Source organism: Oncorhynchus nerka, linkage group LG13 (genome assembly GCF_034236695.1).
Source record: "Oncorhynchus nerka isolate Pitt River linkage group LG13, Oner_Uvic_2.0, whole genome shotgun sequence".
In the NCBI taxonomy this organism is placed as follows: Eukaryota; Metazoa; Chordata; class Actinopteri; order Salmoniformes; family Salmonidae; genus Oncorhynchus; species Oncorhynchus nerka.
In genome coordinates, this window is record NC_088408.1 from 22,822,564 (window position 1) to 22,836,801 (window position 14,238).

Here is a 14,238-nt window from a genome sequence, read left to right on the forward strand (position 1 = left end):
AGGCGTCTCACAGTACGGACATTGCAATTTATTGCCCTGGCCACATTCACAGTCCTCATGCCTCCTTGCATGACTAAGGCACTTTCACACAGATGAGCAGGGACCCTGAGCATCTTTCTTTTGGTGTTTTTCAGAGTCAGTAGAAAGGCCTCTTTAGTGTCCTACGTTTTCATAACTGTGACCTTAATTGCCTACCGTCTGTAAGCTGTTAGTGTCTTAATGACCGTTCCACAGGTGCATGTTCATTAATTGTTTGTGGTTCATTGAACAAGCATGGGAAACAGTGTTTAAACCCTTTACAGTAAAGATCTGTGGTGTTATTTGGATTTTTACTAATTATCTTTGACAGACAGGGTCCTGAAAAATGGACCTTTCTTTTTTTGCTGGGTTTAGATTTCAGTTTTCCTTGACGGGAACGGCGGATAGCCGTAAACATCTACTTCTGGTACCAAATGCTGCAAGTTTGAATCCAGCGATAGGAAATTGTTTTTGAGATTTTGTATCAAGCCTATCCCAAACCTTAACCTGTTCCTTAAGCATTCAGAGTTAATGCCTAAACTCAACCCTAACCTTAAAAATTCAAAGCTAATACCTAAACTTAAATGTGGCCTTTCTGAACAACTTCGAAATGTGGCATTTGAGAAACATGGATGAATGTCTAATTCTGATGTGAGACTGTGAGATCTTGTTGGAACATCACGTAAGTGAGGTTAGGTTAGCTTTATAGCAAGAACATCTTGAAAGAGTACTTCAATGATAGCAATGAGATTATATTTCTAAAGTGTAACTGAGATGACACGTACATAAGTGGTTTGGGTTTACTAAACATAAACATGGAGAATGAGCAAGCCTGTCATGATGACCCAGTGGACGCACAGCGCCCTATTGAAAGGCTGAATGCTTTTCTCCTGCGCTTTTTCTGAGAAAGAACCATTCCCATCCATGAAAGTCAAAGCCCTCCGGGACTCAATTGTGGCTGATATCTTTTAACACTAGAACCCTAAAACAGTCAAAAACATTTTTATTACCCTGGCATTTTTAAAGTCTTGCCCTCCTCCATCCTTGACTTTTCCTTAATAACTCTATATAACACAATGTCGTTGTTAGAATCTTTATCACAAACAGAACTGGAGTTCTAACCAGTTTTAAGAGGGCATTTCATTTTTTTTTATTGTTTCCCCGTTGCCCCTCATTGTCCCCACTTTAGGGCCTCTTCCGACAGTTGAAAGTGCCCCGCTGATAATCACCCAGATAATTGCTTCGAAACTGTACCGAAACTAATTTCACACATCCTGAATAACAACAGATGAAATAAATGAAGTAAAGTATGATGGGGAGAATGGGTGAGTGGGAAGCCAACGACGCATAATTATGTCATCACCAATTGTGAATGAAGAACAGGGCGGGCCATTCTACTGTACTGATCCACTCTTATTATAATCTTAAAATGGTATGTACCTAATATCAGTCCACCGAATCCAAGCAGTCTACTCTGACCTACCTGGAGTAGGCTACACAGTGAGAGCGAGCGCAATTGTACATGTTGAACGGATTTCAATATCTGGGAAAAGATCCACAATGGTCAGCATCAGGTGCGCGAGTGTCGGAGACCTTACTTTGGCAAGGGGAGAAAACTTACCATGGACAATTTCTTAACTTCACTGTCATCGGCGAACAATTTGCTTGCAAAAAAAAAACAATTCTGGCTGGCACCATGAACAAAGTGAGACGGGAGCTGCCTCCCTCTGCGCAAAATAAGGCACGTGCACAGGCGTTGTAATCCACAAAGAATAACAAGACAACGGAACACAATTAAGCGAAAACCGGAAACCATTGTGCATAACAACAAAACAAAGGTATATCAGTGTGTCAAATGTGTTGTCAAGTGTTAGGACAAGGGATACCAGCTATATAAAATCCAACATGCCATTGAGTGAAAACGCGCACAATATAAGCACACGCTGACAATAATTTACTATTTTTTGACTGCTGTCATATCGCCACTTATATTCATTATAATGCCATTATTGTTTTTATGCCGAGTTTCACTATTTATCAAGGCCACTTGGTGCTTATAATTTATGTTTAGGCTACTGATGTTTCATAATTTGGCCATGCGTATTAGTGGTTCGGGTATTTTTATATTTATTTTGTTATCGTGTTCCAACACATGCTTTCTGTTTCATTCTTGTAACAAAGGCACGCCGCCACAAATACAATTTATTGAACACTTGACGTTTGTTATTATTATATTTTTTAAGTAGAGCCTACAGTAACATAAACGAATGAAAATGCTATTGTGTTATTTGAGATAAAATAAAGATCGCATTCTAATGTTACCCAAGGCCTTCATAGACACAACGATTATTTTTGCTATTGCATATATGAAATATATGAATGACACTTTTAGAATGTTGCAGTCAGAATGACTGCTCATTAGCTTGAAGGGGGGGTCCCTCGCCTAGCGGTTCTAGTGTTAATCTTCCTATAGTGTGTCTATCTGGTTCCCTGGGAGCAGTGAGAACGATTCCAACCATGGGAGGGGAAAACTGTGTCTCGTAGAGGAAGATCATTGACTTAATATTGAATGGAGTTGGATACGTTATGGAGGTAGATAACGTTATGAAGTTAAGAGAATTGTGTTATGAAGAGGAAGTTATGAGGATCTAGTAATGTGGATCAAGCTATGATGATCAAGTTAGAAGAATCAAGTTATGAGAATTAAGTTATGAGGTTTAGAGAGATTATTTTTTGTGAGTGGCGAGGACAGGAACAGCCTGTTCCCTCTCAATTGTAATCTGGTCTAATAACGTCCCATCAAGCTGAAGACGTGCTCCTGCTACATTGACCAGGCCTCTGGGCAATAACGGTTAGCCACACTGACCATCAGCTTATTCAGATGGGCACACCATTAAAGGACAGTGCCTTCAGAAAGTATTCACACCCCTTGACTTTTCCAACATTTTGTTGTGCTACAGCCTTAATTTAAAATGGATGAAATAGAGATTGTTTTTGTCACTGGCCTACACACAATTCCCCATAATAATTCCCATAATATCAAAGTGGAAATTAATTAAAAATGAAAAGCTGAAAAATCAATAAGTCAATAAGTATTGAACCCCTTTGTTATGGCAAGCCTAAATAACTTCAGGAGTAAAACATGTGCCTAACAAGTCATAATAAATTGCATGGACTCACTCTGTGTGCAATAGTGTTTAACATGATTTTTGAATGAGTACCTCATCTCTGTACCCCACACATACAATTATCTGTATGGTCCCTCAGTTGAGCAGTGATATTGAATATCTCTTTGAGCATGGTGAAGTTATTAATTACAGTTTGGATGGTGTATCAATAGACCCAGTCACTACAAAGATACAGATTTCCTTCCTAACTCAGTTACCGGAGAGGAAGGAAACCACTCAGGGTTTCATTAAAACAGTTACAGAGTTTAATGACTGTGATAGGAGAAAACTGAGGATGGATCAACAACACTGCACTGTAGTTACTTCCCAATACTAACCTAATTGACAGAGTGAAAAGAAGGAAGCCTGTACAGAATAAAAATATTCCAAAACATGCATCATGTTGGCAACTAAAGTAATACTGCAAAATAATGTGGCAAAGCATTTTGTTTTTTGTCCTAAATACAAAGTGTTATGTTCGGGTCAAATCCAATAAAACACATTACTGAGTACCACTCTACATATTTACAAGCATAGTGGTGGCTGCATCATGTTATGGGTATGTTTATAATCTTTAAGGACTGGGGAGGTTTTCAGGATAAAGGAGAAACGGAATGGAGCTAAGCACAGGCAAAAACTTAGAGGAAAACCTGGTTCAGTCTGTTTGCCACCAGACACTGGGAGATGAATTATCCATAACCTAAAACACAAGGCCAAATCTACACTGGAGTTGCCGAGTTACAGTTTTGACTTAAATATGCTTGAAAATCTATGGCAACCTGAAAATGGCTGTTTAGCAATGATCAATGTTTCCCAATTCCAGGTGCGAAAATCTCTTAGAGAGACTTACCCAGAAAGGTAATTCTAACATGACTCAGGGGGTTGAATACTTATCTAATCGAGATATATTAGTGTTTTATTTTTCTCATTAATATATCTTTCACTTTGACATTACATAGTATTTGGTACAGATCGTTAAATTAAATATATTTTAATCCCACTTTGTAATTATTTCTGAAGGCACTGTAGCTAAAGATACAGTGCCTTGCAAAAGTATTCACCCCCCTTGGCGTTTTTCCTATTTTGTTGCATTACAACCTGTAATTTAAATATATTTTATTGGGATTTCATGTAATAGAGATACACAAAATAGTCCAAATTAGTGAAGTGAAAAAAAAAACTTGTTTCAAAATGTTAAAAAATTGCAAACAATTACCTTCAGAAGTCACATAATTAGTTAAATAAAGTCCACCTGTGTGCAATCTAAGATCGCATGATCTGTCACATGATCTCACTATATACACACCTGTTCTGAAAGGCCCCAGAGTCTGCAACACCACTAAGCAAGGGGCACCACAAAATAAGCAACACTAGGAAGACCAAGGAGCACTCCAAACAGGTCAGGGACAACGTTGTGGAGAAGTACAGATCAGGGTTGGGTTCTAAAAAAATATCAGAAACTTTGAACATCCCACGGAGCACCATTAAATCCATTATTAAAAAATGGAAAGAATATGGCACCACAACAAACCTGCCAAGAGAGGGCAGCCCACCAAAACTCACGGACCAGGCAACTAGGGCATTAATCAGAGAGGCAATAAAGAGACCAAAGATAACCGTGAACGAGCTGCGAAGCTCCACAGAGGAGATTGGAGTATCTGTCCATAGGACCACTTTAAGCCGTACACTCCACAGAGCTGGGCTTTACGGAAGAGTGTCCAGAAAAAAAATAAGCAAACATGTTTGGTGTTTGCCAAAAGGCATGTGGGAGACTCCCCGAACATATGGAAGGTATGGTCAGATGAGACTAAAATTGAGCTTTTTGGCCATCAAGGAAAACGCTGTCTGGCGCATCCCAACACCTCTCATCACCCTGAGAACGCCATCCCTACAGTGAAGCATGGTGGTGGCAGCATCATGCTGTAGGGATGTTTTTCATCGGCAGGGACTGGGAAACTGGTCAAATTATAATAAATGATGGATGTCGCTAAATACAAGGAAATTCTCCAGGGAAACCTGTTTCAGTCTTCCAGAGATTTGAGATTGGGACGGCGGTTCATCTTCCAGCAGGACAATGACCCTAAGCATACTGATGAAGCAACACTCAAGTGGTATAAGGGGAAACATTTAAATGTCTTGGAATGGCCTAGTCCAAGCCCAGACCTCAATCCAATTGAGAATCTGTGGTATGACTTAAAGATTGCTGTACACCAGCGGAACCCATCCAACTTAAAGGAGCTGGAGCAGTTTTGCCTTGAAGAATGGGCAAAAGTCCCAGGGGCTAGATGTGCCAAGCTTATAGAGACAAACCCCAAGAGACTTGCAGCTGTAATTGCAGCAAAAGGTGGCTCTACAAAGTATTGACTTTGGGGGGTGAATAGTTATGCATGCTCAAGTTTTCTGTTTTTTTTCTCATATTTCTTGTTTGTTTCATAATAAAACATATTTTGCATCTTCAAAGTGGTAGGCATGTTGTGTAAATCAAATGATACAACCCCCCCAAAATCCATGTTAATTCCAGGTTGTAAGGCAACAATATAGGAAAAATGCAAAGGGGGGTGAATACTTTCGCAAGCCACTGTATACCAAACAATGAACACAAGCAGTTGTCTGTTATGAAGAATATGGAATCGTCAGCATTCTGTTTGACTTTTCTATATGCAATGCTACATATGTTGTGTCTTGTTGAAATGAACAAGTCTCTGGCGTTCCTAACTCACCCGTTTGTTATAGAACATACATGGTTCTTAATCACAAAGAATATGGAAACGTCAGATTCTATGTTTCTATACCCTTGGCATTTCCATCAGTACTGACCAGGCGGGCCTGTGTCTGTAAGAAATAGATCCCAGACGTAGACAACACAGCCGTGAAATCCCTGGCAAGCCTGTTTAGACACATCTGACCTTCATTAACTACACAACAGCCCATCTCACATCAACACTGTGTCGGGCTGGCTCTGTCTGTCTGCTACAACTAGCTGTTGTCTGAGATGACGCCACTCATCTCGAGGGACATTAAAGTAACCCACAAACCCACATAATAACCTATTTATAATTTAAAAAACAAACATTTGTTAGGGTGCTAGTGATTTTGCTTCTTGGCCAGGGCTCTCTCTGTCTCAATGGGACTTGTTGAATAAATACAAAAAAAATGTATCTACCCTGTGTCCTTCCATAATAGCAGCAGGGACTTTGCTGTTCTTTATTGTAAAATGAGGATGAGGCTGAGAGAGGTACAGTAGAGGATGAGGTAGAGGTAGAGACTCAAACACACCAGCTGGCTGGCTTGTTTACGGACATATTCAATCAATCTTTATCCCAGTCTGCTGTCCCCACATGCTTCAAGAGGGCCACCATGTTCCTGTTCCCAAGAAAGCTAAGGTAAGTGAGCTAAATGACTACCGACCCGTAGCACTCACTTCCGTCATCATGAAGTGCTTTGAGAGACTAGTCAAGGACCATATCACCTCCACTCTACCCGACACCCTAGACCCACTCCAATTTGCTTACCGCCCCAATAGGTCCACAGATGATGCAATCTCAACCACACTGCACACTGCCCTATTCCATCTGGACAAGAGGAATACCTATGTAAGAATGCTGTTCATCGACTACAGCTCAGCATTTAACAACATGGTACCCTCCAAACTCGTCATTAAGCTCGAGACCCTGGGACTCGACTCCGCCCTGTGCATCTGGGTCCTGGACCTCCTGACGGGCCGCCCCCAGGTGGTTATGGTAGGTAACAACATCTCCACCCCACTGATCATCAACACTGGGGCCCCACAAGGGTGATTTCTCAGCCCTCTCCTGTACTCCCTGTTCACCCATGACTGCGTGGCCATGCACGCCTCCAACTCAATCATCAAGTTTGCAGATGACACTACAGTGGTAGGCTTGATTACCAACAACGACGAGACGGCCTACAGGGAGGAGGTGAGGGCCCTCGGAGTGTGGTGTCAGGAAAATAACCTCACACTCAACGTCAACAAAACATAGGAGATGATCGTGGACTTCAGGAAACAGCAGAGGGAGCTGCCCCCTATCCACATCGACGGGACAGTAGTGGAGAGGGTGGAAAGTTTTAAGTTCATCGGCGTACTCATCACGGACAAACTGAAATAGTCCAACCACCAGACAGCGTGGTGAAGAAGGCGCAGCAGCGCCTCTTCAACCTCAGGAGGCTGAAGAAATTTGGCTTGTCACCAAAAACACTCACAAACCTTTACAGATGCACAATCGAGAACATCCTGTCGGGCTGCATCACCGCCTGGTACAGTAACTGCTCCTTCCACAACCGTAAGGCTCTCCAGAGGGTAGTGAGGTCTGCACAACGCATCACCGGGGGCAAACTACCTGCCCTCCAGGACACCTACACCACCTGATGTCACAGGAAGTCCAAAAAGATCATCAAGGACAACAACCACCCAAGCCACTGCCTGTTCACCCCGCTATCATCTAGAAGGCGTGGTCAGTACAGGTGCATTAAAGCGGGGACCGAGAGACTGAAAAACAGCTTTTATCTCAAGGCCATCAGACTGTTAAACAGCCACCACTAACATTGAGTGGCTGCTGCCAACATACTGACTCAACTCCAGCCACTTTAATAATGGAAAAATTGATGTAATAAATGTATCACTAGTCACTTTTAACAACACCACTTTATATATTGCTTACATACCCTACATTACTCATCTCATATGTATATACTGTACTCTATACCATCTACTGCATCTTGCCTATGCAGTTCGGCCATCACTCATTCATATATTTTTATGTACATATTCTTATTCATTCCTTTACACGTGTGTGTGTATAAGGTAGTTGTTTTGAAATTGTTAGGTTAGATTACTTGTTAGATATCTCAGCCTCTAGTATTTATGCTGCAGTAGTTTATGTGTCAGGGGGCTAGGGTCAGTTTGTTATATCTGGTGTACTTCTTTCTCCTGTCCTATCCGGTGTCCTGTGTGAATTTAAGTATGCTCTCTCTAATTCTCTCTTTCTCTCTTTCTTTCTCTATCTCGGAGGACCTGAGCCCTAGGACCATGCCTCAGGACTACCGGGCATGATGACTCCTTGCTGTCCCCAGTCCACCTGGCCGTGCTGCTGCTCCAGTTTCAACTGTTCTGCCTGTGATTATTATTATTTGACCATGCTGGTCATTTATGAACATTTGAACATCTTGGCCATGTTCTGTTATAATCTCCACCCGGCACAGCCAGAAGAGGACTGGCCACCCCACATAGCCTGGTTCCTCTAGGTTTCCTCCTAGGTTTTGGCCTTTCTAGGGAGTTTTTCCTAGCCACCGTGCTTCTACACCTGCATTGCTTGCTGTTTGGGGTTTTAGGCTGGGTTTCTGTACAGCACTTTGAGATATCAGCTGATGTACGAAGGGCTATATAAATACGTTTGATTTGATTTGATATTACCGCATGATCGGAACTAGAAGCACAAGCATTTCGCTACACTCGCATTAACATCTGCTAACCATGCGTATGTGACAAATAAATGTGATTTGATTTGATGTAGAGGCTGTGGTAGAGGTAGAGGCTGAGGTACAGGCTGAGATAGAGGTAGAGATAGAGGTAGAGTTAGAAGGGCTTTATATATAATTTTGATTGATTGATTGATTAAAGCTGCAATATTTAACTTTTCGGGTGACCTGACCAAATTCACATAGAAATCTGAGTTATAGATCTGTCAAACTCATTGAAAGCAAGTCTAAGAAGTGGTATATCTGTTCTATGTACGCTATTTCTATGCTTCCCGTTCTTTAGTTTAGTTTTTGCATCTCTTACACCGTCTCTTACACTTGCGTCTCTGTACACCAGCTTCAAACAGCTGAAAATACTATATTTTTGGTTATTGAAAATATATTTCACAGAGGTTTAGATGATACAATGATTCTCTGCACTGCTTGTTTTGTCACATAAACTTTAATGGCCTTTAAAGTGAGGCATGAATGGCCTTTAAAGTGAGGCATGAATGCCTTTAAAGTGAGGCATTAATGGTCTTTAAAGTGAGGCATTAATGGTCTTTAAAGTGAGGCATGAATGGCCTTTAAAGTGAGGCATTAATGGTCTTTAAAGTGAGGCATGAATGGCCTTTAAAGTGAGGCATTAATGGCCTTTAAAGTGAGGCATGAATGGTCTTTAAAGTGAGGCATGAATGGCCTTTAAAGTGAGGCATGAATGGCCTTTAAAGTGAGGCATGAATGGCCTTTAAAGTGAGGCATGAATGGCCAGAGAGCCAAATATGCCTGACAGATTCTCTGACGGTTGCAGATAGTTTGCCAATGTGAGAATGCGTACATATTCCTATGAGATTGGTCACAACCAACTAAAATTCAGTTTGGCGTCAAAAGCAACAGCTGCCAGTGTGTTGGTATGCATCATTAGCAGGCTGTCTGCTCTTCAGTCTGCTCTTAGAAGGAGAGCATCACAAAGGGCCATTCCATCCAAATACTACAATTTAATATGTTGTTGTTTACCATAGCAATTAGTGATTCGTGCCAACGGTCGTTATGTCGAAGTCTCCTTGACTCCTGGTGTAGCAGCTGTAGCCAGAATGCGACACTCAGACACACCCAAGGCCATGACATTGCTCAATAACACTAAGCTGTGCCTCGTTTGAAGTAGTGCTGGTTTATATGTTGGGGTTTGGAGCATAGAAAAGGAATTTGCTTTGTAAAGATGACAAGACAATAACTATTCTGTTCTATACTCTATGCTATTCTGGCAGATCTGACTAATCTGGGGGTATTTCTGTGTGCAAATAAGTACACACACACACACACACACACACACACACACACACACACACACACACACACACACACACACACACACACACACCATTGTACAGTGATATCCAGTTCTGTATCCATCTGAAGATATATTAAAATGTCTGTGTCTCTGTCTCTCTGTCTCTCTTCCTCTTTCACCTCATATTCCTGTCCAGCCTACATAAAACTAAGAAAAAATCCTATTAGCTTGTCTGTCTTCCAGTATTTCTCATAAAACCCTGTTATATATCCTATTAGCTTGTCTGTCTTCCAGTATTTCTCATAAAACCCTGTTATATATCCTATTAGCTTGTCTGTCTTCCAGTATTTCTCATAAAACCCTGTTATATATCCTATTAGCTTGTCTGTCTTCCAGTATTTCTCATAAAACCCTGTTATATATCCTATTAGCTTGTCTGTCTTCCAGTATTTCTCATAAAACCCTGTTATATATCCTATTAGCTTGTCTGTCTTCCAGTATTTCTCATAAAGCCCTGTCATAAACTTTGGAACTGAGTTTTTGGCAGAAAGACAATAAGGCTGCGTTTAGACAGGAAGCCCAATTCTGATTTTTTTTTTTACTAATTGGTCTTTTGACCAATCAGATCAGTTCTGAAAAAGATCTGATCTGAAAAGATATTTTTAGTGGAATTAGTGGAAAAAAGATCAGAATTGGTCTGCTTGTCTAAGATACACAGATGTACATCTGAATCTATTTGAATCGTGCACTGAGCAGAAGTCACTGGCCCGACTGACTTACCTTTGGCGTTTTTGTGCATTTTCCATTCCTGGCGTCCTTGATGTAGGCAATGTCCAGGAGATCAGTGTCCTGTAAACAAGCAACAGAAATAGAGTGGTAAGATTCAGTCCCATGTGGGTTTGTCCACTGGGTGTGTGTGTGTGCACGTGTGTAAGATAGTGGATAGGAAACACATCAGCCTTTGTTGCCTGGGGGAACCCTTTGGAGAGGATGAGATGTGTGTCACCTAGTCTAGAAACACAAACACTCATTGTCGTACAATGACACACTCACTATCGTATGGGGCGGCAGGTACCCTAGTGGTTAGAGCGTTGGACTCGTAACTGAAAAGTTGCTAGATTGAATCCCAGAGCTGACAAGGTAAAAATCTGTCGTTCTGCCCCTAAACAAGGCAGTTCACCCATTGTTCCTAGGCCGTCAATGAAAAAAATAATTTGTTCTTAACCTGTTAGTCCTATAGGGGCAGTATTTAATTTTTGGATAAAAAGACGTGCCCGTTTTAAGCGCAATATTTTGTCACGAAAAGATGCTTGAATATGCTTGGAATTGATAGCTTTGGAAAGAAGACAGTCTTACGTTTCCAGAAATGCAAAGATTTTCACTGTGAGTCCCTTAGAACAAATGTTTCGGGCAAAACCAAGATGTATGACCGACCAGGAAATGCACAGGATTTCTGAGGCTACGTTTTCCATGATCACCTTATATGGCTGTGAATGCGACAGGAATGAACGGACTCTTTCTCTTGTTTCCCCAAGGTCTCTGCAGCATTGTGACGTATTTGTAGGCATATCATTGGAAGATTGACCATAAGAGACTACATTTACCAGGTGTCCCGCTAGGTGTCTGCGTGGCAATTGGTGCGCAAAAGTCAGGTCCCGGTATTTTTCCATTCAAATCTCAGAACAAACCAGGCTACAAGGACGGTGCTTTCAATGGAGAGAAATATGACAAACCACCTTCAGGATTGATTCAAACAACGTTTTCCATGTTTCAGTCGATATTATGGAGTTAATTCGGAAAAAAGTTCGACATGTAGGTGACTGAATTTTCGGTTAGTTTCGGTAGCCATATGCATAGTAACAAAAGGGAACGATGTGTCCTACACAATAATCTTTCAGGAAAAACTGGACATCTGCTATGTAACTGAGAGTCTCCTCATTGAAACATCTGAAGTTCTTCAAAGGTAAATTATTTTATTTGATTCCTTGGCTGGTTTTTGTGAATATGTTGCGTGCTAAATGCTAATGCTAACGCTAAGCTAGCTATCACCACTCTTACACAAATTAGTGATTTTCTCTGGTTCTAAAGCATATTTTGAAAATCTGAGACGACAGGATTGTTAAGAAAAGGATAAGCTTGAGAACAGGCATATTTATTTTGTTTCATTTGCAATTTTAAAAAATCGCTAACGTTGCGTTATGCTAATGAGCTTGAGGCTGTAGTAACGATACCGCATGCGGGATGGGGCGGACTAAGAGGTTAACCGACTTGCCTAGTTAAATAAAGGTTTAAAAAAATAACACACTCACTGTCGTACATTAACACACTCACTGTCATACAGTAACACACTCACTGTCGTACAGTAACACACTCACTGTCGTACAGTAACACACTCACTGTCATACAGTAACACACTCACTGTCATACAGTAACACACTCACTGTCATCAGTAACACACTCAACAGTAACACTCACTGTCATACAGTAACACACTCACTGTCGTACAATAACACACTCACTGTCGTACAGTAACACACTCACTATCGTACAGTAACACACTCACTGTCGTACATTAACACACTCACTGTCGTACAATAACACACTCACTGTCATACAATAACACACTCACTGTCATACAATAACACACTCACTGTCATACAGTAACACACTCACTGTCATACAATAACACACTCACTGTCGTACAATAACACACTCACTGTCGTACAATAACACACTCACTGTCATACAATAACACACTCACTGTCATACAGTAACACACTCACTGTCATACAGTAACACACTCACTGTCATACAGTAACACACTCACTGTCATACAATAACACACTCACTGTCATACAGTAACACACTCACTGTCGTACAGTAACACACTCACTGTCGTACAGTAACACACTCACTGTCGTACAATAACACACTCACTGTCGTACAGTAACACACTCACTGTCATACAGTAACACACTCACTGTCGTACAATAACACACTCACTGTCGTACAGTAACACACTCACTGTCATACAGTAACACACTCACTGTCGTACAATAACACACTCACTGTCATACAGTAACACACTCACTGTCATACAGTAACACACTCACTGTCGTACAATAACACACTCACTGTCGTACAGTAACACACTCACTGTCGTACAATAACAATTAGGCCACAAGTAGGTAACACATATTCCTAAATGGACTGATGTTCTGCCAAACAGTGGATTCACACACTTAGACACACACACTCATGAGTGCACAGACACACACACACACACACACACACACACACACACACACACACACACACACACACACACACACACACACACACACACACACACAGTGACGATGTACCTGTGAGCTTTTTCTCATTCTCTCCTCACACAAATGGAGTGCTGTTTGTTGCAGACATTGCTAGCTTTCTACAGTCTGATATCGCTAATCCCATCAAACAATCTTGCATTGTGAAAATAACAAATGCCTGAGTCTCACTTATTGTAGGCCTATTTGGTAAGTAATGATTAGTATTTGTCTTCTTTTTGTTTGGTAACACCAACCTGTTTCTCACCTCCGCTCAGAAATGGCTACGAGTGGAGCAGCACGCGCCGGTCAAGTTTACGACTCTATCCACAGGTTTCGCGCCTTTCGTTATTTGGTGTGTGTTGGCATCCTAGGTAGTGTATGTGTATATTAGCACTCTGACTAGGCTGGGCTGAATGACTAGAGGTCAATGGAGCAGGCCATTACAGCGAAGCATCTCTCTTTCTCTCTCTCTACCTCTGCTCTCTCCTTTTCTCTCCCTCTCTCTTGCTAATGAAAGAAGGATATGAGGAAGGAACCATATCATGATTTACATATGTCTCTCTCCACCAGGGCTCTCACTAACCACATCTGAAATACCACAGCACCCCTGCTCCGAATGTAGGTCTAGACTTCACTAACGATCCATTATTGATTCAGAGTTCCACATTCCATTTGAGAGTTCCACATTCCATTTGAGAGTTTCATGTTCCATTTGAGAGTTCCATGTTCCACGAAGGCACCAGTGAGACGAACACACGGTCCTAGCTAGTCTAAAAGCACTGTTGATGTTACTCAAAGTGGGGGCACTGAAATATTGACAATACATAGAGGCACTGTAGGCGGCCTGACATGGGCAAGTGTTCTAGTTCTCGGTCTACGGGATTAAAATAACACAATTACATTTACATTTAAGGGAGCACCCCCCCCCCCCCCCCCATCCACATTGACGGGACAGGAGTGCAGGAGGTGGAAA

The 14,238-nt window shown here is 41.5% G+C and overlaps 1 protein-coding gene across 1 annotated transcript in view; it reads right to left on the bottom strand.

Annotated features, from left to right (window-relative positions):
- The window catches only part of LOC115140388 (1-phosphatidylinositol 4,5-bisphosphate phosphodiesterase beta-1-like), a 324,816-nt gene that overhangs the window by 233,158 nt on the left and 77,420 nt on the right, over nucleotides 1-14,238 (bottom strand). The window contains exon 3 of the mRNA XM_065026264.1: nucleotides 10,732-10,800. Coding sequence (XP_064882336.1) covers nucleotides 10,732-10,800 — 69 coding nt within the window. The remainder of the gene's footprint in view (nucleotides 1-10,731; nucleotides 10,801-14,238) is intronic.